The sequence below is a fragment of the Lucilia sericata genome, unplaced genomic scaffold (genome assembly GCF_015586225.1).
Source record: "Lucilia sericata isolate MDLA Ls3-8-SP2 unplaced genomic scaffold, ASM1558622v1 Contig000203F_arrow, whole genome shotgun sequence".
NCBI lineage: Eukaryota > Metazoa > Arthropoda > Insecta > Diptera > Calliphoridae > Lucilia > Lucilia sericata.
Window position 1 is genome coordinate 480,585 of NW_023994231.1, and position 27,169 is coordinate 507,753.

The 27,169-nt window shown below is 32.8% G+C and overlaps 2 protein-coding genes across 2 annotated transcripts in view; both read right to left on the reverse strand.

The window, feature by feature from the left end:
• Positions 1-17,114, reverse strand: part of LOC119601984 (calcineurin-binding protein cabin-1-like) — a 446,878-nt gene extending 429,764 nt beyond the window's left edge. Inside the window, exons 1-2 of the mRNA XM_037953280.1 lie at positions 16,926-17,114; positions 16,758-16,871 (exon numbers count right to left, since the gene is read on the reverse strand). Of these exons, the coding sequence (XP_037809208.1) occupies positions 16,758-16,871; positions 16,926-17,009 (198 nt within the window). The 5' untranslated portion in view covers positions 17,010-17,114. The remainder of the gene's footprint in view (positions 1-16,757; positions 16,872-16,925) is intronic.
• Positions 9,233-10,371, reverse strand: LOC119601986. Its single transcript, XM_037953282.1, has one exon. The coding sequence runs from the start codon at positions 10,242-10,244 to the stop codon at positions 9,237-9,239; it is 1,008 nt and encodes a 335-aa protein (XP_037809210.1). The 5' UTR covers positions 10,245-10,371; the 3' UTR covers positions 9,233-9,236.
• Positions 17,115-27,169: the final 10,055 nt, after the last annotated feature.

The following is a 27,169-nucleotide window of genomic DNA, read 5'->3' on the forward strand; positions in this document are numbered from 1 at the left end:
TAAACACATTTAATAGCCCGAAAATAATATATTTTTTACTAACGAAAAAAATATTTTTTGTTTTTTGACATTGAATTTTTGTTGTTTGAAATTAAAACTAAAAAAACAATGTTGTAAATTTTCGTATGGTAAACGAAAAAGATATTTCAAATAAATAATTTATTTTTTTAATATTATAGATTAAAAAACAAATAGACGTGTTTATAAAATGTTTATAGATAAAATATGTGCAAAATATCTTAAGAAACCTTTCAAAGTATAAATTGAAATGTAATAATTTTTTTCAATATTTTTCAATACTATTTTTTGCAACTATGTTGACTTGAGAATTCTACTAATACATTCTTAGAGTTAGGTACCGGATGACAGTAGACTTAGGTACTTTTGACAACTGTTTCATTTCTTATTTATTCTTTGGTTAAGCCCTTCAATATACAAAATTTTAAACATTATGGTGGAGGGGCTATCGGTATTGTTACATTATTCAACTTTAAGAGCGGGAATCTTAGTGAAAATGGAGTAAGCAATAACAAATGAGCAATTCGCGAGCGCATTTAATAAAAATTTTGAAATAAATTCCGAAAAAATGGGTTTGGGAGACTTAATGCCTTAACCGATTCATGACATCAAACACACGACTAAGATTAAAAACATTACTGTAAAAAAAAAACACTGAAAAATTTGAATGACCTGCTCAGAGCATCGCCCTAAATCTAATAGATTAATATTTGACTACAATTGATCAACAAATTCTGCTGAAATAGCTAACAAAAACGGATTTCTTTTGAAAATAATAGTATGGGGGAAAGCAAGGGAAAGTGAAAGCGATTGCGAATAATAATGGTAAAAAATTACAAAAATGGCTTGAGTAGATCCAGATATTCAAATCAGAACCAAAATAGATAAAAAATTTTGATATACATAAAATTAAAATAATGATATATAAAATTTACACTTTATTTTGTCCGACAAAAAAGTGAATTTACTTTAATTTTAAATGTTATACAGAAAAAATTTAGGTGGAATAAATTTGTTTTATTGTTATTTTTGTAGCATTGTATATAAACTAAATGAATTTAAAAAAAATCCATATCCGATTCATGACATCAAACACACGACTAAGATTAAAAACATTACTGTAAAAAAAAACACTGAAAAATTTTAATGACCTGCTCAGAGCATCGCCCTAAATCTAATAGATTAATATTTGACTACAATTGATCAACAAATTCTGCTGAAATAGCTAACAAAATCGGATTTCTTTTGAAAATAATAGTATGGGGGAAAGCAAGGGAAAGTGAAAGCGATTGCGAATAATAATGGTAAAAAATTACAAAAATGGCTTGAGTAGATCCAGATATTCAAATCAGAACCAAAATAGATAAAAAATTTTGATATACATAAAATTAAAATAATGATATATAAAATTTACACTTTATTTTGTCCGACAAAAAAGTGAATTTACTTTAATTTTAAATGTTATACAGAAAAAATTTAGGTGGAATAAATTTGTTTTATTGTTATTTTTGTAGCATTGTATATAAACTAAATGAATTTAAAAAAAATCCATATTTAATAATCATTTAACAGATTTTTCGATGAAATAATGTAGCATGAGCACTTTTGCACTTTATTTTGTCCGATAGTGTATACTTGATGTTAATAATATAACGTCCTATTGTAAATAATCTACTTTTTCTTTACGAATTATAATATTATATTTCGTTGAGAATTAAATTTTAAGACATAGTAATGGTATCAAGTGTCAAAATGCACAGTTAACTTGAAAGGGAAATTATAATTATTATTTTTTAATTTTCAAAACTTTAAAGGTAAAAAAGTAACACAAATGCCCAAAAATGCGCATAACTATTATATATCCGTTAAAATAGGGGATGTCTAGAATTATAATCTTTTTTAACATTTTGCGGATTTTTGCGCTTTTTGATTTTTTTCGAGGTTGAAAATATTCATATACACATAGATTTTTCAACCTGATTTATTTAATAACTGATTTCAATAAGGTTTTTTTGCATATAAATTTTAATAAAATTTTTCAATATTTTTTTCTAAAATTGCTAAAATTATAAATTATTTAATACTGTTTAAGTTAAAATTGATTTAACTACCTTTTTGAAACACTATTTTTAACAACGTTAGAATCCTATAAAGCTTCCCTTTTTTTGCAACTTTGTTGAAAGATTCTAACGAGTAACCGCTAACGGTGCTTAAATATTATTGGCCACCAAATTTATGCTTGTTTCGTTTGACATTAAAAAATCACTTTTAATTTGTCTACGACACAAGCACTACGTGCATATTACATTTAAAAACCATCTACTTCTACGAGGTAGAGATTTCTTCGTCTCTAATAAAATTGAATATTCTTTGTTTTATTTTTATATAAAATCTTGGGAATCTTGTTGGAGCTGAAAAAATACTGGTCGTCCCAGCCGTAAGTAAAAGTACTAAATTTATCAAACTTAGACTTGGACACACCTCCTGCAGTCATAAACACACAATACAACCCGACATTTCAAACATTTGCCCATATTGTCAAATCAATCCAGTATCAATCGAACATATAATAAAAAATTGCATTAATTTCGAAAGAACCCGCAGAAACCTCTTTATAAATGATCCAATAAACTATCTTTCTAATACATCAATTGAAACCATAATTACAATTATAAAATTCTTGAAAATTATTAACATGTTTAAAAACATTTAATAATGTATCATAATGTATATATTAATAATTCATTTATCAAAATGTATATTCATATTAATATCTGTATAACTTCAATATTTTCTGTATAAAACAATCTTAACTTAAGACCGCAGTAGTCATAGCTAAATTTAAGTGTTCTTAAATTTTAGTTATAAATTTAAGACAACTAATAACTAACTAATAGATATCCCACTCGCATCCCATTATGGGACTATAAAGCCCTTCAAAGAAATTGTATAAGCTTTCTTTTAAGCAAAAAAAGGGTCCAATTTTGAAAAAAATAATTAAGAAAAAATTAAAAAAAAAAATAATTAAAAAAAAAAATAATTAAAAAAAAAAATCTGAACTCCTTTGGGCGAAATATCTGAACTCCTTTGGGCAATTTTTGCAAAGTTAAACTCATTGGAATAAAGCCCTGTATGACCAAAATTTGACCCCCTCTAAGTCCGGCAGTTCTTGACCGATACCGAACCTTAGTGCAAATTTCGTCAAAATCGATTTTTTGAGTTGGTTCACTTGACATGAAATTCCCCATATATGTACATTATATATACGGTGACCAGATGTTCTGTATTATACAGAACAGTACTGTATTTTGGAGCCCTGTTCTGTATAAATTATTCTTTTCTAAAAAACGTGAAAATGATCTGTATTTTATTTAGTGTTCTGTATTTGTTCAGTGTTTCGTAATTTTTTCAGTTTTACATAAAAACGCAAGAAATACAAAAATATTAAAAAATTCTACCACAAATGTAGGTAATACAGTTTTTTCAACTATAAACATTTTTTAAATTAAAAAAAATCTTTATTAACAACCAAGTAGTATTTTTAGTATTTGCTTTCATTTTGTACTTTATCAATTAATAAATTTTTATTTTTCTAACACAGAAAAATTAATACATAACTGGAATGAATTTTGTAATAAATTGTATGAATCGAACATAACTTTTTTTCCTAAACCATTTTCATTCAGAATATTAAAAGTTCATAAAATGTATGAACTTGTACATGACGGCAATTTTTACTATTTCTCAACGATATTCATGAAATAATTGCATAAAAGTCCATTATTTACTGTCGCCTAATGGCTCATAATTTATTTGTTTCATTTAATTTGAAATATTTTTGTTAATTTTGTCTGCCGGAACAACGAAATTTTATTTCGCATTCCTTGGTGAGGTTGTGTTCCATGTCTGCCGGAACATTCTCAATGCCATCGGTACAAAATGTCAGTTCTGTTACCCCGGAACAACTACAACAGCAACTAGTGCTCCATAAGTGCCCCTAGAGAACCGACACCTGCCGTATCAACGCATAAAATTTTCAGTTCATCAATTGAAGAGTCCTTAAGTCTGCCGCCATTATTGCCCGGTCCTAATGTGAGAACCTACAACGACAGATTGATATCCTGCAAGCCCAGTTGGCAAACGCTCAACGTGCTTTAAGAGCAAATCAAAATTTAAACAAGCCGAGTGTTATTGTACAAAATGCGCTGAAGACATGGTTGATAGTCGGAATCCAACGCCATATTCCTATGGTAGTCAGTCAGACCAGTTGATGATATCTCAGCCTCTTTTTGTTTTCTCTGCTAAAGTGCCCATGCCAGTACAACTCAAACTTTATGATCTGCCAATGTTTTTGTCTGTCCTTGAACATTCGACAGCCGCAAATTCGTACAATAATTTTGAAAATTGTTTGAGATTGCAGAAGGCTTTGAAAGGTGAAGTCAGAGAGTGCGTGAAGTTGTTACTCATCCACCCAAATAATGTGGCAACAGTTTTAGAGCAATTAAAACTACAATTATAAAACTACAAACATAGCAGAAAACGCGATCGATAAATTGGTGCCATATTCCATTAAGGTTAGAAATTTAGCAGCATTTTTGGAATCTGTCAATGGTCATCAACATTTATCAAATCCAACTCTGATGGTGGAGTTAGTCCAGAAGCTTCCAATGAGTAAACGTTTGGATTGAGCCCAGTTTGCTTCAACTTTACCTCAGTTGCCGACTATTTTGGATTTTAGTACGTGGCACCAGCGTGTTGCAAATTTGATAAGAAGTGTGCAAATAAGTAGTTCAAGTGGCAGTAGATCTAGCAGTGATCCAAAACGAAAAGTGGTTTTATATGCTTCTGATGGCCCAGAACGGCAGTTAAATTTTATCGTGTTGGCCCACATAAAATGTTTGATTGTAAGAAATTTTTAGATTTTAGTGTGCCTGAAAGATGGAGTGATGTGAAGAGATTGAAATTGTGTTTTTCGTGTCTCAGTGGTGGCCATTCAAGTAAAGATTGTCGTCGCGTAAGCAGTGTCCCATGGAAAAGTGCCAAAGAAATCACAATAAATTATTACATGAAACTAAACCTAATGAACAAAGTGAACGATCCGTTAATGTGCCGCCATCACAGAGTTTCAACAGTCGAGCCAGTGCTTAGTTGTGTTTCCAGTGCTAGTGAAAAAAGTGATTTGTTGTTCAGAGTGCTCCCAGGTGTTCTTTATGGACTAAATTCTGCTATTGAAACTTATGTACTCCTAGATGATGTTTCTTCGGTCACGATGATGGATAGCTGTTTATTGAGACAGCTTGGACTGCATGGTCGACAAAGTCAATTGAATTTGAGTTGGTATGGTGGTAAATCGGCACAAGAAGCTATCATGGTGGTGGATCTTCATGTGAGCGGTGTTAGTAAGAAGATGAAATATGCTTTGAAAAATGTGTATGATGTCTCAAATTTGAAGTTGCCTAGTCAGAGTTTTAATGCGGATTTAGTAAAAAATTGTGGTGTTCCTTTATGCTCCTATGAATGTGTGGCTCCAATGGTACTAATTGGTTTAGATCATTGCCATTTAGGATTGCCCGAAGAAATAGTCCCTTTGGAAAATGCTGGTCCATATGCTGCCAATACGCCTCTTGGATGGGTTGTTTTTGGAAATATGAAAGGAGGTCGCCCTGGAACACAAACTTGTTTGCTGACAACACAGTTGGATAATTTGGTGGCAAGTTATCTTGAAACAGAAAATTTTGGTGTTAAGGCTCTACCGGTGATTGAGTCAAGGGATGATTTGCGTGCACGAGAGATATTGAGAAATTCGACGAAGAGGGTTGCCGGAAGATTTGAGTCCAGACTACTATGGTGTAATGATGACGTAGTCCTGCCGGATAGCTATTACATGCCCATGATTTTTTGGATTGGAAAGAAAAATGAAAAATAATGCGGATTTTGGCTTATAGGAAAATAATGAGTGAATATTTGAAAAAGAAGTATGTACGTAAATTATAATTGAATGAAGTTGAAACATTTCATCCGAGAACGTGGTACTTGCCCCAATTTGGTGTCGTTAACCCTAATAAGCCAGGGAAGATTCGTTTGGTGTTTGATGCAGCAGCAAAGGTGGAAGGTGTATCATTGAATTCAAAGTTACTGAAAGGCCCTCAGCAGTACAAACCGTTGCTATCAGTTTTGTTTAATTTCAGAGTCGGTTCCGTAGCTGTATGCGGAGACATAAAGGAAATGTTTCATCAAGTTGTTGTTGCTGAAGAAGACAGGTGTTCGCAGAGGTTCTTGTGGCGAGATAATGAAAGTGGTCCACCGGAAGTGTATGTGATGCTTGTGATGACGTTTGGAGCTGCCTGTTCGCTCTGTATTGCCCATTATGTGAAGGAAACAAATGCAAAGGAGTATTGAAAACGTTTCCCTAGAGCCGTGAAGTGAATTCTGGATCATCATTATCTAGATGACTTTTTAGACAGTTTTGTTAATACGTCAAAAGGCATTGAAATTGCCGTACAAGTTCGTGAAATACATAAAGCTGCTGGGTTTGAAATGCGTAATTTTACATCGAATTCATCAGAGGTGGTTGTGGCTCTAGAAGGCAGTTTAAATCATCAGGGCAGTTTCTCAGGTAGCTTAAATGAGATGGACGGCTCAACTGAAAAGGTACTTGGTATCTTTTGGGATGCAAAGGATGACGCATTCAAATTTGTTCTGAAATTCCATCGTGTGAATTCTGACGTCATCAGCGGTAAAAGGTGTCCCACAAAGCGTGAGTTGTTATGTGTCGTAATATCAATTTTTTATTCAATTCGTCTTTTGTGCCATTTTATGATAACTGGAGACATAGTGTATTTTGGGACGAGATGTTGCCCGCGTCATTACAAGCAATGTGGAATAATTGACGCCAAGAGATAAGAAATGTGGTCCACGTTAAGGTTCCACGATGGTATTTTGGAATTGGTTTGCCCTTGGAGTTAGAGCTCCATGTTTTTGTTGATGTCAGTGAAGATGCCTTCGGTGCAGTGGCCTATTGGAAATATACAACATCTGATGGACAAATAGGAGTGTCGTTTATATCTGCCAAGTCGAAATGTTCCCCATTGAAATGACCATTCCCAGATTAGAACTACAAGCCGCCGCTTTGTGGAGTGGATTGATGGACTCTATAATGAAGGAACACGATCTCAATGTTTCTCGTCGAATCTATTGGAGTGACTCTACAACGGTCATTAGTTGGATTGGTTCTGAAAGTAGGAGATATAAACCATTTGTTGCCCATTGAATTGCCGAAATACTTGACTAAACATGCCCAACGGAGATGGTTGCCTACGGATATAGTACATGTTGCCGATGACATTACAAGAGCTAAAAATGAAGTTGATTTTGCCATTGAAACACGTTGGTTCCAAGGGCCACAACTTTTGTATGAAAACGAAGCTGATTGGATAAATAAGAATTCTGAGAAATCTGAAGAACTACGCCCCAAACTTGTCATGCAGGTTAGTACAAATTTAGTTATACACAGTCTTACAAAAGTTTACATACGTTTGAAAATTTTCTATTTTCTTTAAGAAAATATAATTTTATGTTGTTGTTGTTGTTGTAACAGCTAAAACTATACAATAATCTAGTTGGGGGGTTCTACATCAATGTCCAGGCCTAAAAATTGGGCTACTTCAACTGGATGCGTCCATAAATCCATTGGACAGAGTGAAGTAGGGTTGGCTGAGCAGTTGAATATGTGGTGGGTGTCATGAGGACCCTGACCACATGCAGGACATTCGTTGGGGACGGCACGGTCTATACGTGACCAGTAGGCATTGAGCCTTTTGCTCCATCCCGATCTTAGTTGTGCCAGAACTACTATTGTTTTCCGCGGCAGGTTTTCTTCGGTGTCTGCTATGGGCGGTGGGCGACCTCCAAGTACGACATTCATGCGGTATCCTGCGACCGCGGAATTTATGGCGTCTCTATGAATGTCGTTCAAAGCTGCCGAATACGAGGACTGATCCAGTGGATCCCGCACATATCTGCATATGTTTTCCTCGTATATACGAAGATCCTTCCTGACATGCCTCGGGGGAGTATCCAATTGTATGATGTTAAAATTGGGATGACTTCTCCGATGACATCCCAGGAGGAACTGTTTAGTCAACATGAATTTGTGTTCCTTGACTGGATGGACCTTCGTTTCCTCGTGCAGTGATGTTCCGAGGTAATTTGTAGGCAGCCCGTTACAGTCCTTAGGGCAGCATTTTGACAGATTTGAATGTTTCTCCACTGGGTATCACTTAGCGAAGGTGACCACACTGGAGTAGCATAGTTAACCACTGACCGACCAATCGTTTTATATGTAGCCAACAAGGCTATATATAATACCCCAAGTGCTGCCGGCTAGCGCTTTGAGGACCTTGTTTCTACTTCGCAATTTGTGCGTGATTGCAGTGGCGTGAGCTGAGGAAATAAAGAGGCTATCAAATGTTACCCCCAATATTTTTGGGTGGTGCACGGTCAGAATTTGGACTCCATCGACCATGATGCCAAGGTTTAGGTTTACTTCCTTCGTCCAGGTGGTAAAAAGTGTTGTTGACGACTTCGCTGGTGATAATTGCAGGTTACGCGCAGTGAAGAACTGATGTATTTCGTGGAGATAACCATTCACCAGAACGCATAATTCATCAATGTTGTGGCCCGTCGCCATGATTGTACAGTCGTCCGCATATGAAATCACTTCCACGCCTTGTGGAGGTGCGGGGAGCTTAGAGAGGTAGAAGTTAAACAAAAGTGGCGATAGTACTCCACCTTGAGGTCTCTAAACTCCACGAACGACTGACGGCCACTCAGATAATTTACGATCCATCTCTTCGTGTTGTTGGGCATTGTGGATTGCAGGATATCCCCGAAGAGTGTGGCGTGACTGACAGTGTCGAAGGCCTTCGACAGGTCAAGAGCCACTAGGACCGTCCTTTCACAGGGCCTCTGCTGGTTTAAGCCTTGTGAGATCTGAGTGGCAATGGCGGTTAATGCTGTAGTGGTGCTGTACATTTTGCGGAAACCATGCTGGACAGCTGGGGGAGGAGAAGCGCCTCAAGAGTCTTCGCGACTGGTGATAGGAGGGAAATCGGCCTGTATGATTGTCCCTCTGTCGCGTCTTTCCAAGGTTTTAAAATGGGAATGACTCCTGACCATAGTCAGGTACTCAACTCCCCGCTCGCCAAGGTGTTTTAACATCAGCATGGATATTCCGTCGGGGCCAATCGCCTTAGATGGTTTGGCGTTGTTGATGACGTCTGCAACTTCAGCTGGGGTGAAGGGTTGTGGTATGTCCGTGACTGGAAGGTTGTGAAGTTTGCGAAGAACACTTCGTTTCGCCTTGTCTCTCTCAGGGTGCTCAATGAATTGCCGGCAAAATGCGCGCGAGCACCCTTCAGGGTCGGAAATGGGGATATCTGCAAACTTAATAGCGACCCTGTCATCCTTCTTCGTCGGGTTAGAGGAAATGGGGATATCTGCAAACTTAATAGCGACCCTGTCATCCTTCTTCGTCGGGTTAGAGAGAGAGATCGAACTGTAGACCACAACTTACTAACACCCGAACTCAAGTTGCAGTTCTTCAAGTGATCTAGCCATCTTTTCCGCTTGTCCTCATTTACCAACCTGCTGATTTCAATATTCAGCTGGGTGAGTCTTGGATCACCTGGGTTGGTATTTCGGATGTCATCTCTTTCATCTGCAAGCCTGGCTGCTTCTGCTGGGAAGTGCGGCCGCACTACGGATATACGACCAGCAGGTATAAAGCGAGCAGCTGCTGAGATGACAGTTTCACGGAACTTCCTCTCTGAATGGTGTACGTTGGAGGGAAAATTTAGATCACTGAAGATGCGTTCGGTGAATTCTCTGAAGCCGTGCCAGTCTGCTTTCTTTTGGTTTACGTATTGACGGCGTTCAGAGACGATAAAATCGTTAGGTCGATCCAGACATACGATTATGGGTAAGTGGTCTGATCCCAGAAAAACTACGGCTCGCCATGTTGCGTAGTTGATCAAACCAGCACTCGCTATGGTGATGTCGGGCGAGCTAGCGGAGGTACCCATAATCCGCGTGGAGGCATCATCATTCAGGATGCAGAAGATGGACTCGTCAATCTGTTCCACCTGCAACGCACCTCTCTGGTCTTCCCCTAAAGAAGAGTGCCAGAGCTGATGGTGGGCGTTGAAGTCCCCTAGGACAAGACGCATATCGCCGTCTAACAAAGTCCTGATGTTGGGACGGTAGCCTGCTGGGCAGCTGGCTACTGGCGGAATATAGACGTTATAGAGCTCTAAGTCAGTTTCTCCCGATCTAACTGCAATACCTTGAACTTCAAGATATTGGTCTCTGGAGTAAGAATCGAGAGAAAGAGCACTATACTGAATGTTGTATCCGTTACAACTTTGCAGACTGGAATTGTTCGTCAGTTTAGTCTCCTGGACCGCAGCGACCACGATGTTGTTGTGCTGCATATATCGGGTTATTAATTTTATTAAAATTTATTTTAATTTTTATTTAATTTTATTAAAATTTTTAGTTACATTTTTGTTGAATGCACTTAAAAACAATAACAATAAAAAAACAATATTTCAATCATATTTTATAATAGTTTGTTATCATTTTAAAAGAATAACAACAAAACACGAGTAATTGGTATTCTTTTAAAGTTACATAAGTTTACGTACTCTGCAACAAAAAAAGGTTGTACCGTTAAAATTTCCGCTACAATTTTTATGATGCTTTGTGTAAAATCACTAGCAGAGAGTTTACTTTCACTTGAAGTGATCACACTTGCAAAATAAAATCAAAAAGTGTTTTTAGTGGAGGAAATGGGCAAAGGCAAAGACATTTCTGAACCAATTCGAAGAACCGTCTTTAAATTGAGAAATGATGGCAAATCTCTTAATGAAATTGGAAATTTATTAAATTTAAGTAAGAGCACAGTGCAAACAATAATAAAAAATTTTAAAGAAAATGGAAATTATGAGAGCAAAGCTCGTAGTGGACGTCCCCGCATTCTCGACAAACGAACAGAACGGTCTAATATTCGTTCTATTCAAGAAAATCCTAAGCTAAGTGCCGTCGAACTAAATCGGAAGATGAGAACAGATCTAGAAATTACCGTTTCTGATCAGACTGTTCGCCGATGTATCAAGAGAAATGGGTACAATAGCAGAGTTGCCAGAAAAAAACCACTACTTAGATCTGTGAATATCCAGAAACGCTTAGAATATTCCCAAAACTACGAAGATGCTCATATAAATGTCCCTACATTTTAGGAGAGGGTAATATTCACAGAAGAATGTAAATTTATGGTTTTTGGAGGTGATGGGCGTACAAAAGTTTGGCGAAAGCCAAATGCGGAGTTATTGCCACAAAATGTTAATTGCACCGTGAAACATGGAGGTGGGTCAGTCATGGTCTGGGGATGTATGGCGGCAAATGGTGTCGGTAAGCTGAGGTTCATCGATGGCACTATGGATAAGGCCATGTATATCGAAATTTTAAAAGATAGCTACCTTCCCGGCGTCCAACTTTTAGATCTGGAGGACAACGCAATATTTCTCCAGGATAATGATCCGAAGCATTCTTCAAAAATAGTTAAAGAGTGGCTTCTATATAACGTAAAACACAAGTTGGAAAATCCCCCGCAGTCCCCCGATCTTAATGTTATTAAGCATTTATGGGATATTTTAAAACGAGGTCTTAAAAATCGACAAGTAACATCAGTTTCAGAACTGAAAGAAGCGTTGATGGATGAATGGAGCAAAATTACTCCAAACATAACAAAAAAATTGACTCTATCCATGCCAAATAGATCATCTGCTGTAATTAAAGCCAAAGGAGGCCATACAAAATATTAATTTTATTTTTTTAAGATTTTTTTTTTTATCCCGTATGTAAACTTATGTAAATTAGTTTTATGCCAAAAAGTGAATTATTTTAAGTTTTTTACGAAAAATTTATGAAAATATATTAGTTTTTTGTTTATTTTATCTCAATAAATTCGATATTGCATAAAAAATGTCATTAAAAATTTTTTCTCGAAATATTTATTAAAAAAATATAAGAGGGGTATGTAAACTTTTGTAAGACTGTGTAGATTTTAACCTTATTTTTTCATTTCTCAGGCTTAAACGTACTATGGCCTGGGTTCTGAGAGTTGTCAATCGTTGCCGGAAACATGGTAAAAATAGTGGTTTAAGATGCCTGTGTGACGAATAGTTAAGGGTTGCTGAAACTAGTTTGTGCCATCTGTTTGAAATAAACTTTTTAAAATCTGGTGGTTCTTTAAAAAAGGAAAATGAGTTATTTTCTCTTTCGCCTTAGTTTGATGAAAATAATTTACTTCGAGTGAGCGGTCGTATTGATGCTGCAAGTTAGTTGCCTTTAGATGCGAGGCACACCATTACTTTGTCGCCCTGTCACCGCTTTGCACAACTATGTGCATAACAAAATGAGACATCAAAATTTTGAGGCTACCATAGGCGAAATAAGGAAAAGGTTCTGGATTCCACGACAACGAAAGCTGTTGAGTAAGACCACATCAAATTGCAACATTTGTAAGATTCGACGTGCCGTTCCAGTGGCTCCTTTTATGGAATCATTGCCAAGTGATAGACTAACTCCATACGCCCGTCCATTTACTTATACTGGTGTGGACTATTTTGGCCCAATAAACGTGACTATTGGTAGACGTCATGAAAAACGTTGAGCTGCCCTGTTTACGTGTATCACAATTAGAGCAGTACATTTAGAAGTGGCTTACGGAATTTTATAAATCGTCGTGGTACCCCGTTGAAGATTCGAAGTGATAGCGGAAAGAATTTTGTTGGAGTTAACCAGGAAGCCCAGCGATTTGATGAAGTATTTGATCTGGTTAAAATTGAGGATGAGTTGTCCACAAAGGGCATTGGATGGCAGTTTAATTGTCCATATAATCCTGCAGAAGGTGGTATATGGGAGCGAATGGTTCAATGTGTTAAAAAGTTTTAAGAGTAACTCTAAAAGAGCACACATAGCAGTTTTTTAATTGAAGCCGAAAACATCGTAAACTCTCGCCCATTAACTCACTTGCCTGTCAGTTCTGAAGACGAAGAACCATTGAAATAAAAAAGGTATTGAAATAAAAAAGCCAGTGGTACTGAAAAGGCAGTGGCGAATTGCTAGACAGCTACGAGATTATTTTTACATGGTGTGAATATACCAAGCCTGTGGCTCCGGGTAATCTTGTACTAATTTGTGATCCAGCTGTTTCCCGTCGAGATTGGAAGAGAGGTCGTATCATAAATGTGTTCCCTGGCAGTGATGGCGTAATACAGAGAGCTGATATCCAAATAAGTAGTGGAATACTTAAATTTGTATGGTGAATCGTTGCCGATCCACGGGGGTGGGAATGTCGCCTAATGGCTCATAAATTTATTTGCCTATTTAATTTATTATTTGTTTCATTTAATTTGAAACATTTTTTGATAATCTAAATATTGTTTGTGGGCTACCCTAATGTTGTTTAATTTTGTCTTATTTACCAGTGATCTTTGTTGTTGTTTAGTTCATTTGTCCGTTAGGATTTTTTATATTGTTTTGTATTAATATTTGTACTTCTTTGTCCCTATATGCTACTGCAGTACTTTCGTTCAGTTTATTTATTTGGAAATAAACTGTTGTAAAAGTACATAAACAAAAAGAAATTGTAGGTTCAGTAACTACTGGCTCTAATTATAAAGTTTAGTTTGTTGGGGATAAAGACTGCGGTAAGTCGCTCACTTTTATTTATTAATAGAAATAAACTGTTGCTCAAATATATCATTTATTTCAGAACATATTCAACTAAAATATATGGATATATGCCCTTATTCCATTTTAGCAAAATTTCAAGTGTTGATTTTTGTTGTTGTGATTTGAATTTTCTACTGAAATTTTTCGGAGGGATAGCTATGAATGATATCTGAGGATATAATTATATACGATATGTCAATAAATTTTTCAAAAACAGTCATATTTAAAACATCGGATAAATACCAGGTAGAATCCCATCTATAAATATTAAATAATTATATGTATATGAGTATATTAGGTGTGTAGATAAATAATTCTGCTAAAATGTTTTCGAACAGAACTATATTATTGGTCATAGCTCCGATTTAACGCCACAGCCGAATATAGCACTCTAACTTGTTTTTTGATCTACAAAAACTTCACCGTCCTTTTAAGAACTTTGCTTATAAAGAACAAATTGTACTCATCCCGCGGAGTTCGTTATAAGTTTGACTATATTTGTTCTTTTGTTGTTAAGGTGGCTAGAATTTGGAGCTTTCTGCCGCTGGATCTTCGTATTTTTTCTCCCTCGTTTGAACTTTCTAACTTCTAAACTAATATTCGGATAATGCTTTTTCATTTTACTCTTGTGACTACTACTTTGGGAATTTATTATTATTTTTATTAGTAATCCGTAATGATTAATTTGGCTGGGGAGCTTATTTGTTTAAGTATACACTATCGGACAAAATAAAGTGCAAAAGTACTTATGATATGTATATTCTTTCAGCGAAAAATCTGTTAAATGATTATTGTATATTGACTTTTTTTAAAATTCATATAGTTTAGTTGCTACAAAAATAACAATAAGACAAAATTATTGTACTTAAAATATTTCTTTATAACACCAAAAATTAAAGTGAATTCAGTTTTTTGTCGGACAAAATAAAGTGCAAATTTTATATATCTTTATATAAATTTCTTATATATCAAATTTTTTTATCTATTTTGGTTCCGATTTACAAGCCACCTACCATTGCAATTCGATTTTATATGCTTTTTGAGTTCCTAGGATCCATATTGGGTTGCTCTTTTATGAATTTTGTTCAAATCCGTTTGTTATTGTTCTTTTATAAGGTAGTAATAGCTAATTGCCCTGAATATGTTAGAAATACTTTTGAATTTTTGCATTCTGACAGAAATCCTCAAATTTTAATTCCTATAATAAATCGAAACACTTACGAAAGATCTTTTCATGTGCGAGTTTCTAAACATTGGAACTCTCTTCCTCGAGTTCTTAGATGTTTTGATTTACGATTTACAACATTTAAAACGCAGCTTTTTGAATATGCATCCACTAATGTGATTTAATGTATTTATTACTTTTTTGCAATGAATTTTTAAAATTATATAGCGCTAATAGATATTATCATATATGAAGTTATTTACACACACATATGTACACATAAGCAATTCATTTTTGTAGTCAGCCTTTTATGTATTAATGAAATTATCTATAATATTGATTTAAGTTGCCTATTTTAACATATGCTAGTCTACCAACTATATATGGCCCTATGGGCTCAGTTGGTTTTTCGTAAATAAATAAATATTGTCCCTAAAAAGATTTTTTGCATATTGTGGTTAACTGGCTATATACGGGTCATGCCACTTTTTTCAATTTAAATAATTTGTAAGAATTTTTATTTCATTAACTCGATATACCACATTGTCCCTAAAAAGATTTTTAGCATATTGTGGTAAATTGGCTATTTTAGGGATCATGCCTCTTTTTCAATTTAAATAATTTGTAAGAATTTTTATTTTATGCCACATATATTTTTTTACACTTTTCAAGAAAGTCCTGATAGAGATAAGAGCGAAATTGATATTTTATATTATTGTGATAAAACAAGGTAAGACAAGTATCATTCTACCAAGAAAAAATTATTTTGGTCAAAATCTCGGGAAATAAAATTTTTTTTTAATTAAAGTTGCTTATAATGGTACTGCATAAATATAATTTCATTTATAATTATGCAAGTTCTTGCTGAATAAATAACCTCAATAAATTTTGCATATAAATTAACTTTATGTACATAACAAAGTCATATTTATCGCATCAAAATACCTAAGACATTGCAGAATATCCAATAATCTTTATAAAATATGCCACAATCATCAGCTTACACAAAAAGCATAATATTATAATGCCTGTTATATAAAGTGCATATCGAAACCTTTTTTGTACAATTCAGGTGTTCAAAATAATGATCCAGAAGCATATAATTAACTACTGAATAAATGCAAGATTAGCTCAAATTTTAATCTGAATATACAGTTTTTTTGTCATTTTATTTAAAATATTTTTTGCCTATACAGAATCATTCTACAGAATATTTTAGCTATATTTAGCCAAATTTATTCTCATATGAAAAAGTAACAAATATAAATATCATATTGAAAATAAAATTTATTTATTTTTTGTTGCATCAACATGATAAGCCACTTTGAAAGTGAACTAGAACTTGTTTTTTGAAAATAAAAAATAATCAACTCGTGTTAGGCAATAACTTGATATGCCACAATTTTTTGCAAATTTAAAAAATCATATTTTTGAGAATTTGTATGTATAAACTTTAATGTCGTTTTATTAAAAATTATATTCTTGAGGCATTTCGCATAAGCCCTTCAATTTGCTAAAAAAAATAACTTGAAAAAATTTTTGAGATTTAAATTTGGTGCCTTAAGTGTTAAGGACAATTGTGAATTACCACGAATTGTGACGTGATGGGAAGAAATCGAAAGCTAGCGTAGGCTCATTGTGGCAAATGCTTTAATTCTATAAACTTGAAAGTTGTACGTTGTACCATACAAACTGGTTCATGGATCTAGGTTTGTTACAATGTGATCTATGAATTTAATACAATATAAAATAATTACAAAAAATAAGAAATATTTACCTCATTTAATACTTGGGTTTGGAGTAATTCTTTAAGCAAGTCTAAACATAAATCGATGTGTCCCTCAGATTTTAATTTAATAGCGCGAATATATTCATTCTCAGCAATTGTTTCCTGTAACAGAAAGCAATACTTAAAGTTCGGACATCTAACAAAAACATCACAAACCTGAGCTTCCCGAGTAGCTACGTGTTCTTCTTCCTCAGTAGATTCGTCCTCACCTTCATCATTAAGAGCAACAATTTTAATCATTTTTATTGAAAATAAAACATAAACATTCTGCAGTTTTGTACACAAAACCAATGAAGATAATCAAGGCGATAGACATAAGGTGGTCATATGCAAGGCGAATTCACATAAGGTGCTTTTATTTAGCAACTTTTACATACACACAAGAAGAAAACAACCGTGGATTTTTGGATTTTTTTTTCAGAGTTGTATAGAATGGTTCTTGTTCAATTTAGAAAAATTTGAATCAATATTTTCTATTCCCTTTATCTACGTTAAGATTTATGTAACTATTTCTTTTTTCATCCTTGAAAAAATTGTATAGATAAATTCTAACTAGTAAAACCGCTAACGGTATAACTAAAGTCGCAACTATAGTTGCATAGTTTTTGTTTTTGAAACACTTGTTGAAGCCCGCTTCACACGAGCATTTAAGTAATATGATCTGTCAAAATTTTGTGTAGAAGAAAACGGATGGGATCGTCTAAACGCAATATGTAATGAAAACATCACACTTTGAGAGGAAATACGGATGGAAAATTTGACAGTCGTATGGCTCTCTTCATTTTTTGAAATGATTCAAAAAACAAGCAAGTCGCATTAGATCAGGGATGTATTTTTTTGTAAACACATACAAAAAAAGTGAAACACTATATTCATCTTACTTTATTATTGATTTATACCAATCGTGTAAACACGAAAAATATGAATCATACGATTTTTATTCTCTTTTTTGTCATACGGATGGAATTTCATTTTACTTTTTCATTAGACTTGTACGTAAAGTGTGATCATCTGAAGACCCCTTAAGTGAACGCCATTGTGATCACTTTGTTAAGTGCTCAACTCCTATTGATAATCTTTAAGGTAAATATAAATTTAATAAATAAAATTTTTATTGAAAAAACGTAACTTTTTCTTGTCTTTTTATTTTTTTCTTTTTTTTGCAGACACACAAACAGTACTTTTTTTGTATACACGTGGAAAAGTACATAAAAATGTAAACAAAGCAAAAAATACAAAAAAACGTTAACATAAAGAAAACAAACCATAAGAAACTCATTGATTTATTTGTGAAATATTGAAAACATTTATAATTCCACTCTGGGCGAAGGAAGATCGTCGTGCATCATTGCCATTATCTCTTTTGGGTAATCAGGCCGTCCTTTTTGCTCTGCCTTCGAGAGTTTTACGTTTCACTACCGCATTGGTTTAGTGTGTGGCGTCGGATAACGGTACCGCGTTACTGTTTTTCGAGTTCTACATATTAACCATATGCATTCGGATTTATAACCCAAATTTTACTTTGATACATGGTGGAGAACCATAAAAAACTTATTGGATTTTGGTGGAGACCATAAAACTCATTAGCTAAGTCTAAGCGATCTGGCTTCCTATACAAAGGTATAGGTCGTTTCGGTATTTCTTGGACAAGGCTTCTTGGATTGTTACCCTGGCACTATGCTTGCTTTATGCGGCGCCATTTAAATTTTTAGATTCCAAAAAAAGAAATATTGAAATATGGAAATAAAATTGAAAATCCTTTTTGAGCACTAAATCTGAAATATGTTATTGATAGGGAATCGAAAAACGATGATATTCAGTGATTTAACAACAATTTGTAAGAAATTACAAATTTAACAAAAAAGTATTTATACTTAAAAAAATTAAAAATATTCTTTGAGCAACAAAACAGTCAACAGCGACCGATAGGTCATCGATAAACTAATTGATTCCCATATTGATTTCATTTATGGGTACTTCCTATTAGAGAATCAATAGACGAACCAAATCCCATATTGATTTTTTTCCTGAGTACTTGCTATAAGATGGTGTAACGTAAGAAACTTTGACAAATTCGCAAATTTTATGAAACGTTTTTATACCAAAAAATTTTAAAGTATTCTTTGAGCTGCAAAACTATAGCGATAGGGAATCGATAAAAGAATCAATCCGCATATTGATTTCATTTCTGGGTACTTGCTATAAGACGGTGTAACGTAACGAACTTCGACAAATTCTACAAAACAGTTTTTATACTAAAAGAATTTAAAATATTCCTTGATCGATAGACTAATTGATTCCCATATTGATTTTTTTCTGAGTACTTGCTATAAAACAGTGTAACGTAACGAACTTTGAAAAGTTCACATTTATTGAAAAAAGATTTTTTGTAAATTTTTTAGTATAAAAACTGTTTTCATAAAGTTTGCGACTTTGTCAAAGTTTGTTACATTACACCGTCTTATAGCAAGTACTCAGAAAAAAATCTATATGCGGTTCCATTTATCTGTTGATTTCCTATCGATCACATATTTTAGTTTTGCTGTTCAACGAATACTTTAAATTTTTTTGGTATAAAAACTTTTTCATAAAATTTGCGAATTTGTCAAAGTTATCTTATAGCAAGTACTCAGAAAAAATCTATATGCGGTTCGATTTGTCTATTGATTCTCTATCGATCACATATTTTAGTTTTGCTGCTCAAAGAATATTTAAAATTTTTTGGTATAAAACTTTTGGAACAAGTCGGTTTTAGTAACATTTCTCAAAAAAAAAAAACCCAATATAGAGCATTTTGAGTCGATAAAAGATATAAAATTTGTTTGTCGGCCACGCAAACTTTCGAGTGTGCGGGGCTCCAAAGTTTAATACATTTTTGTGTATATCTCGAAAACTGTTTTGTTTACAATAAAAATTTATACATCAAATTAAAGGTATTAAAAATACATTTCCAATGATATATAACATGATAAAAAACTAAAATATGGACCGACTTTGAGTTTTTCCGGAAAATATATATTTTGACCCGACTTTTTTTCATCTAAAAGAAATCGGAAAAAATGTCTATATAATTCTATTATAAATTTCAATATGTTAATGGCCAATGAATTAAGCTTTTATTTAAGGTATAAACCATTTCTGTATCTAATCAAATGAAAGAGATATATGATAGTTGTCAGATTCCCCTGATGACGAAAATAGTTCCTCGTGAGAGGCCAACATTTGTATGTTTGTGACATGCGGACCTTCCGAAAGAGGATTATATAATCGGCCGGCATACATTAAAAATTGCTCAAATGGATGTAGGCTATTTGCTTTACACCATCTGAAAAATATAAATTTTTTAATGTAGCCGTTGAAAAATGTTTTTCGCCGATTATAAGCTGGCAAGGACTCTTTTAAATGACGCCACAAACCTTCAACAGTATTTGAATGTTCTCCCGTTGTAGGGTCTTTGAAATGCAGGGAGTGGTTAACTTTTCTATGGGTGTAACCCTCTCCCTTTAAACAATCACATGCCTGAAAAATTATAAATTAATGAAAAAATATATATATATTGAATAAAATAAATGAAACCAACCTTTCAAAAATCGGAAACTATTATTGTTCCGGGGAGAATATACTTTTTGATTATTGGAATCAATGTGTTGGAGTTTCTATTCTCCACCGGAACAATGAAACACCTCCCAGACAACCGCTCTATGGTATGTCCAACACGGCATTGCTTAATAAAGATTTCCTGAATAGCCGGCCTACGGCAGACGCAAGAATTTTCTCCTCTATGGTATGTCCAACACCGGCTTTGCTTAATAAAGATTTCCTAAAGGATTTTCTCATCTATGGTATGTCCAACACCAGCTTCGCTTAGTATACATACGTTTTTTTAATAGCAAAAAAATAACTACTTACAAAAAAATATAATATTATACCTTAATAAAAAGCTCAATATCTTGGCTTTTAAACAATCTAATTTATACTCTTACCTATAAAGGCATTTTCCCCGATTTTTTAGATAAACCTCAAAAATATCGGGTCAAAAATTATGTTTCCCAAAATTGAGCTATAACGGGTCCTTTTTTGTATATAAAAATATACAAAAATATCGGGTCAAAAATTATGTTTCCCAAAATTGACCTATAATGGGTCCTTTTTTGTATATAATGTTACACATCATTGGAAAGGTCTTTGAAATACCTTTAATTTGATATATATATCGGTCCATATATATATTTTTCGAGATATGTATATTTTTCGAGATATAGCCATAAATATTTTGAACTTTAGAGGCCCGCTAAAATAGGCATGGCCGACAAAAAATTTTTACGTCATTTCACTCACAAACGAACTCTCTATGAGTGGTGAAATTTTCGACGTGATTTGAAAAATGTAACTAAAACCAACTTAAGCCAAAAATCAATATGCTGTTACATTCATCTATTGATCCCTATTTTAAAACTTTAAAATTTTTTAGTATAAAAACTTTTTTGTTAAATTTGAGACTTTGTCAAAGTTTGTTAAGTTACACCGGCTAATAGGAAGTACCCATAAATGAAATCAATATGGGAATCAATTAGATTATCGATGCCCTATCAGGCACTGTTGACTGTTTTGTTGCTCAAAGAATATTTTTAATTTTTTAAGTATAAACACTTGTTTGTTAAATTTGTAATTACTTCAAAGTTTGTTACATCACAACATCTCATAGCAAGTACCGTGAAGAATATTTAATACAGAGATCGATTTTATTTTTGCAACTCTGAAAAAAAGTTTGCTAAACGGTTTGTTTTCTTCATAGAGGTCACAAGTTTCACGAAAGCTAGATAACATCTGATTTTAGACTTTTTTAAACGTCAAGGGTGACACCTCTGTATATTTTGTGCATGCGGTATACAAGTCTATGTATAAAAAATTGGAAACAATGATCAGCTGGGATAGAGATGTCACCTTGTATTCAGTACACCCTGCGCAATATGTAATGAAACCATCACACATTGAGAGAAAATACGAATGAAAAATTTGACAGTCGTTCATTTTTGAAATGATTCAAAAAACAAGCAAGTCACATTAGATAAGGGATGTATTTTTATTTAAATACATACAGGAAACAGAAACAGCTGTTTCTATTCGACTTTGTTATTGCCTTATACCAATACTGTAAACGTAAACAATATATATCATACGACTTTTATTCTCTTTACTAAAATACGGATGGAATTTCATTTGATTTTTCATTCGTAAAAAATTACGAAAAAACTTATTTATGACAAATAATTTTTTAATATTAGTGTGCTATTAATTTATATATTTTCTTTAAAAAATGTAAAGTTCCCCAAATTTTTGGTTTGTTTACATTTTCAAATATCAACCATTTGTTGTGAACATATATTTGATGTCTTTTTATGGAGGAAAAATATCCAGTAAAATAAAAAAAAGACTATCTCTAACTCTTAAGCTGCATGGCCACCCCTTCAAACATTTAAAAGAGAAAACTATTGCGCATCACCCCAGACGCCACGTCAGAAACACTTCTGGACGATTGTCAAACGAGAACGCACATTTTACAAAAACAAAATACATTGATTTCGAATTTTCGTCTTCTAGAAATATACTTTTAAGTTACTTCCGGATGATAGTTAGAAGAGTGCATCCATTTTGCTTAAACAAAAAACCATGCCTGTTGAATTTTTTTCATCTGGAAGTATACGTTTTAGTGACTTCTGTATGAGAGTTGGGTGAGAACACACATTTTACAATAACAAAATACATTGTTTCCTAATTTGTATCTTCTTGATTTGTATGTTTATGTCACTTCTGGAAGACAGTTTGAAGAGTGTTCACATTAATGTTGTATTTTATTCATCTGGAAGTGTGGATTGTAGTCACTTCTGTACAATTGTCAGACGAGAGCACACATTTTACAAAAACAAAATACATTGATTTCTAGTTTTCGCCGTCTGGAAGTATACTTTTAGGTTACTTCCTGATGATAGTAAGAAGAGTACAAAAACAAAAAAATATAAATACTCCATTTTTTAGCGTGAAAAAAAAAAATAAAAATAAATAATGCAGAAATTTCAGTGATGTTTTGTGTTTTGTTCAGTCATGTTCAGTTTTAATTATTCATCGTAAAACTTAAATGAGTTATTGAATTTAATGTTCATAGAAAAATAGTGTAATTAAAATATTGTGAATCTTAAGTAATAAAAAACAATATGACAGTGTTGTGTTAAAAATCAACTGTTAATAACATTTAAGAAGGTTTTCTTAATTGGCGAAGTGTATTAAATATATACCAAAAAGTATAAGGAAGGATTATATAAATAAAATTAAAAAGTAAGTTGTCATTTTAAAATACCATTTTAGGAATATGTTAACAACTCTAAACGGCTTCCATTTCCATTATTTTTAAAAAAGTCTAATATGTTTAATTAAAAATGTTTAGGAGGTATAAGCATTTAAAGACTTTTTCAAGTTGCACATTTCGGCTTTCATTTGATGAACATTGCATTTTTAACATATTTAGATTTATTTGAGTTAAATCTTAACTTTCAATATTTTTAAAACTATTTGCGCGTTTAGGTCTGGAATCATTATATTGAAATTAATACTACTGTTTTATACATAAATTATTTTTTGACTTGGGTCATTCGACACGTAATTGCCCATATAAGATATTTAATATTGAAATCAGATAGTTTTAAACCCACCTTTTTTAAATAAATACAATTTTATTAATTTTCATATAGCTTTGGATTTAAAATAGTATTGCAATATTAGTGTCAAAAGCAATATCCCGTTTAGGGTCGTTAAGGTGTTTCTATCGTTGGTGACTGTAAATAATTTAAAAAATAATCCATGACTTCGTAATTTCAGATCTTTATAGACGGTTTAATTCCAAGTTATTGAAAAAATGTTCATGAAAGGTAATGTTTTTATTGATTCAAAACAATAAATAAATAAATTAATTAATTTTTAATTATTTTATTTTTTAGAAAGCAGTAGCTAATATTGTACCCCCTATTAAAATACTTCTAACCGAATTAAAATATAAAAAAGGGATCTGGTAAGTTATATATGTCTTATTTCATCACGTGGTTCCATTAAAAATGTCGATTATTTGCAGAAAATGTAAAAAATGGATCTGACCGTTTAAACTTTGGTGGTAAATGTATTGGACATGAGAGAATCCTATTTTTATTGCTTCCTAAAGTATAACTGGTAATTTCAATAAATACAAAAGTATGTATATTCAATATTAATTATAAAATTATTTTGGTTTATTTCGTTGAAGGATTAATGCGTTTCATAATATAACTCTTACAATTTGATGGATTAATCATAAAATTGATGAAGAACTACAAAAATATTTAAGAGTCCAACGTTTTACAATTTTTGGAAGTATACCAGTCAGCAGTTGGAATATTAATACAGATTCCCTGAAAATTATCTTATTATAAGGTAATAATTCTAAATTTTTGATACATATGTACATTAGACCGACTCACTCTGTATGGAAAGCAAAAACGTGTTTTTGTTACCCCTCCCAAAATTTACCTTGCTATGTTTTATGATGATTCCCAAAATATTTTAAGTGACCGCTGGACCAAATTAAAAAAAGGTATTTTGGAATTATTTTTTTTAAATTTTTGTTTGTTTTGAAACAAAATATCCAATACGGGGTATCGTTTAAAAGGTATTTTAAAGTCGCGTCCAATGATGTATTAATCATAAATAACCGTTTGCTTATAATTGTCATATTCCAAAATATTTAAAATTGTTAAGTTTTTACTAAGAAAAATTAAATATATGCACAATTTTGCAAATTTTGCGCACCACTAGACTTGGCTTCAAAAAACCTTTCAAATGATACCACATACTGTATATATTGTTTAAGAAATGCTGTATAATTTAAAACAAAATAACTAAAAAGGGACTTTTTTGTAACCGGTTCAGCTCACGAACGGCCATCGATAGACTAGAAATATTTTGGGAACCATTATAAAACATAACAAAGATTTTTTGAAGCTGGATAAAATATTGAATTTAACATGAAGAATCGTGTTCCCATACGATATTTTCTTTAAAACTGTCCAGCTCACGAATGGACAACACTTAACCGAAAATATTTTGGGTAACATCATATACAGCGAATATTATGAGGGGGTAACTCAAGCACCATTTTTTGTGAGTCGGTCTAATGTACATACATATATTACTTTTTTTAGATTAGTTGTTAAATCAATTATATTTTCTACTATTTTAATTTCAATTAATTCAATAAAAACTATAAAATTTCATTTTATTTAGATTTATTTTTATAGATTTTATTTTGGTGAGTATACAAATAGAAGAAGAGAAAACTCATCTTCTAGAAGACGAGAATACTCATCTTCTAGAAGAAGAGAATACTCATCTTCAAGAAGAAGAGAATACTCTTCTTCTAGAAGAAGAGAAAACTCATCTTCTAGAAGAAGAGAAAACTCATCTTCTAGAAGATAAGATAGGAACACTTCTAGAGGATACTAGGTAGTCACTTCAAGAAGTGACTTCCTAGTCACATCTAGAAGAGTCTTTGGCAATACCTTACTTCCAAGAGTCATCTAGAAGTTTCTTCTGCGGGTCTTCTAGAAGTATCTTCCAAGTTACTATTAGACGTTCCCCAGCTCGGCATCAGTTCTTCCCGACTGGTGACAAGAATTCTTATACTTCCGCAACATCGCTGGCGAGCTTTTAGCACGTTTGGAAGTTTCACACGGGTAACTTCCGCAATAGAAAATGTTTGTAGGGATACAACAATAAACTTATACATACATACATATAATCTCTTCTACATATCCTTTTACATTAGAGTTTAATGGTATAAAAATAGAAATAATGTGCTTTTATATGTCGTTATAAGTTTCTATACCCAAATGATGCAAGTTTTTTTTATTTCGATTTTTTTTGGTTAAAAAATAAAGATAAACTGAAACAAAAGAAAATAGTAAATCCTCTTAAGGAAAAAAAATTGTGATTTTCTAGGAAACTAACAAATTATATCAAATACAGTTTGTTAAGCAAATATGTATAAAAAAAAATAAACTAAAATAGTTTGAGTAGGAATTTTCTTTATCAGCATTGTGGAATTTTATATACACACTGACAAATTTAAAAAAGGTTTTTTTTTTTCAAAGATTTAGCTGAGATTGGACATAAGTGTACTACTCCGTGAATCATATTTATAGTCTTTATCAGGTGGTAAGAGTGTATTAAATGGTAGAGTTAATGTTGCTTTAACGGTTCTTTGTAACTCACATATGTCAAATTCACACACGATGTCGTATCGTTTTATCGTTTGTATCACAAAACAAATCAAAAATAAAAAATTACGACATACTACGTACAACCATAGACTTCTTTTGATGTGATTCGATTGGATATTGTAAATGGTAAAAAATTCTCACTCAAAAAGTTTCAAATGTTTTCGTCCATTTTAAAAGTCAAAAAAATCTAAAAACTACTTTGATCACAAATATAGTAATAAATTGAATATATATTTCAATATTTTGTAGATTCATGTAACCAAAGAAAAAGTTGAATAAATTCTCCAGAGACAGCACAAACTACTCATACATATATTATAAAAAAATCTTTTATGTGTAAGAATTCCAGTGATATTAGACATTTTATCTTCTAAAGGATGATAAAAAACAAAAGAGATTTTTTCTCCTCAATGATCTAAAGTGCTAAATACAATAATATGACTTTAAGAAAATGAAAAATTAATTTACTTATCTTTCTCGAAATCTTTATACTTAAATGGAGAAGTGTACTAAAATCTAGTTAAACCATGCAGTTTTAAAGTCTAGTCAACTTATTTATTTTAAACTTTCTTGGTCAATGAATCGAAATCTAGAAGTATGATTGCTAATTCTAAAAAGTTGCTAGATAACCCCTCTGGCAGAGATATAAGCCGATGCAAATGATATGTGGCGGCGCAACCATTTGAGGTCGGCGACGGCGGCTTATTATAGAAAATATCGGCGTGCGTCTTATTTAACTTTTTCCTTCAAAATTGACCTTATAAGCGTTTATTATATTGAAAAATCTCGTATAATAGTCTGTTATATAGAAACCTGTCTCTATTTAAGTTTTTCTGAAATACATGTGCGGCTTAGCTTTTGAGGCGAAAGAAGTCGGGGCGGCGCGGCTTGCAAAATAGTACCGGCGGCCAGCCGCCGCCGATTTGAGCGGTCTCGGCTTGTATCTCTCTGCCCCCTGGCTCCATCGACTGGTCTATGGACTATTCTGTTGAATATTCTACGTATCTGTTGGCTGGTCAACGGACTAGTCTATTGACTAGCTTATTGACTAATGTATTAATTACCTATGGGTACTCTATTTACTATTCTAAGGACTAG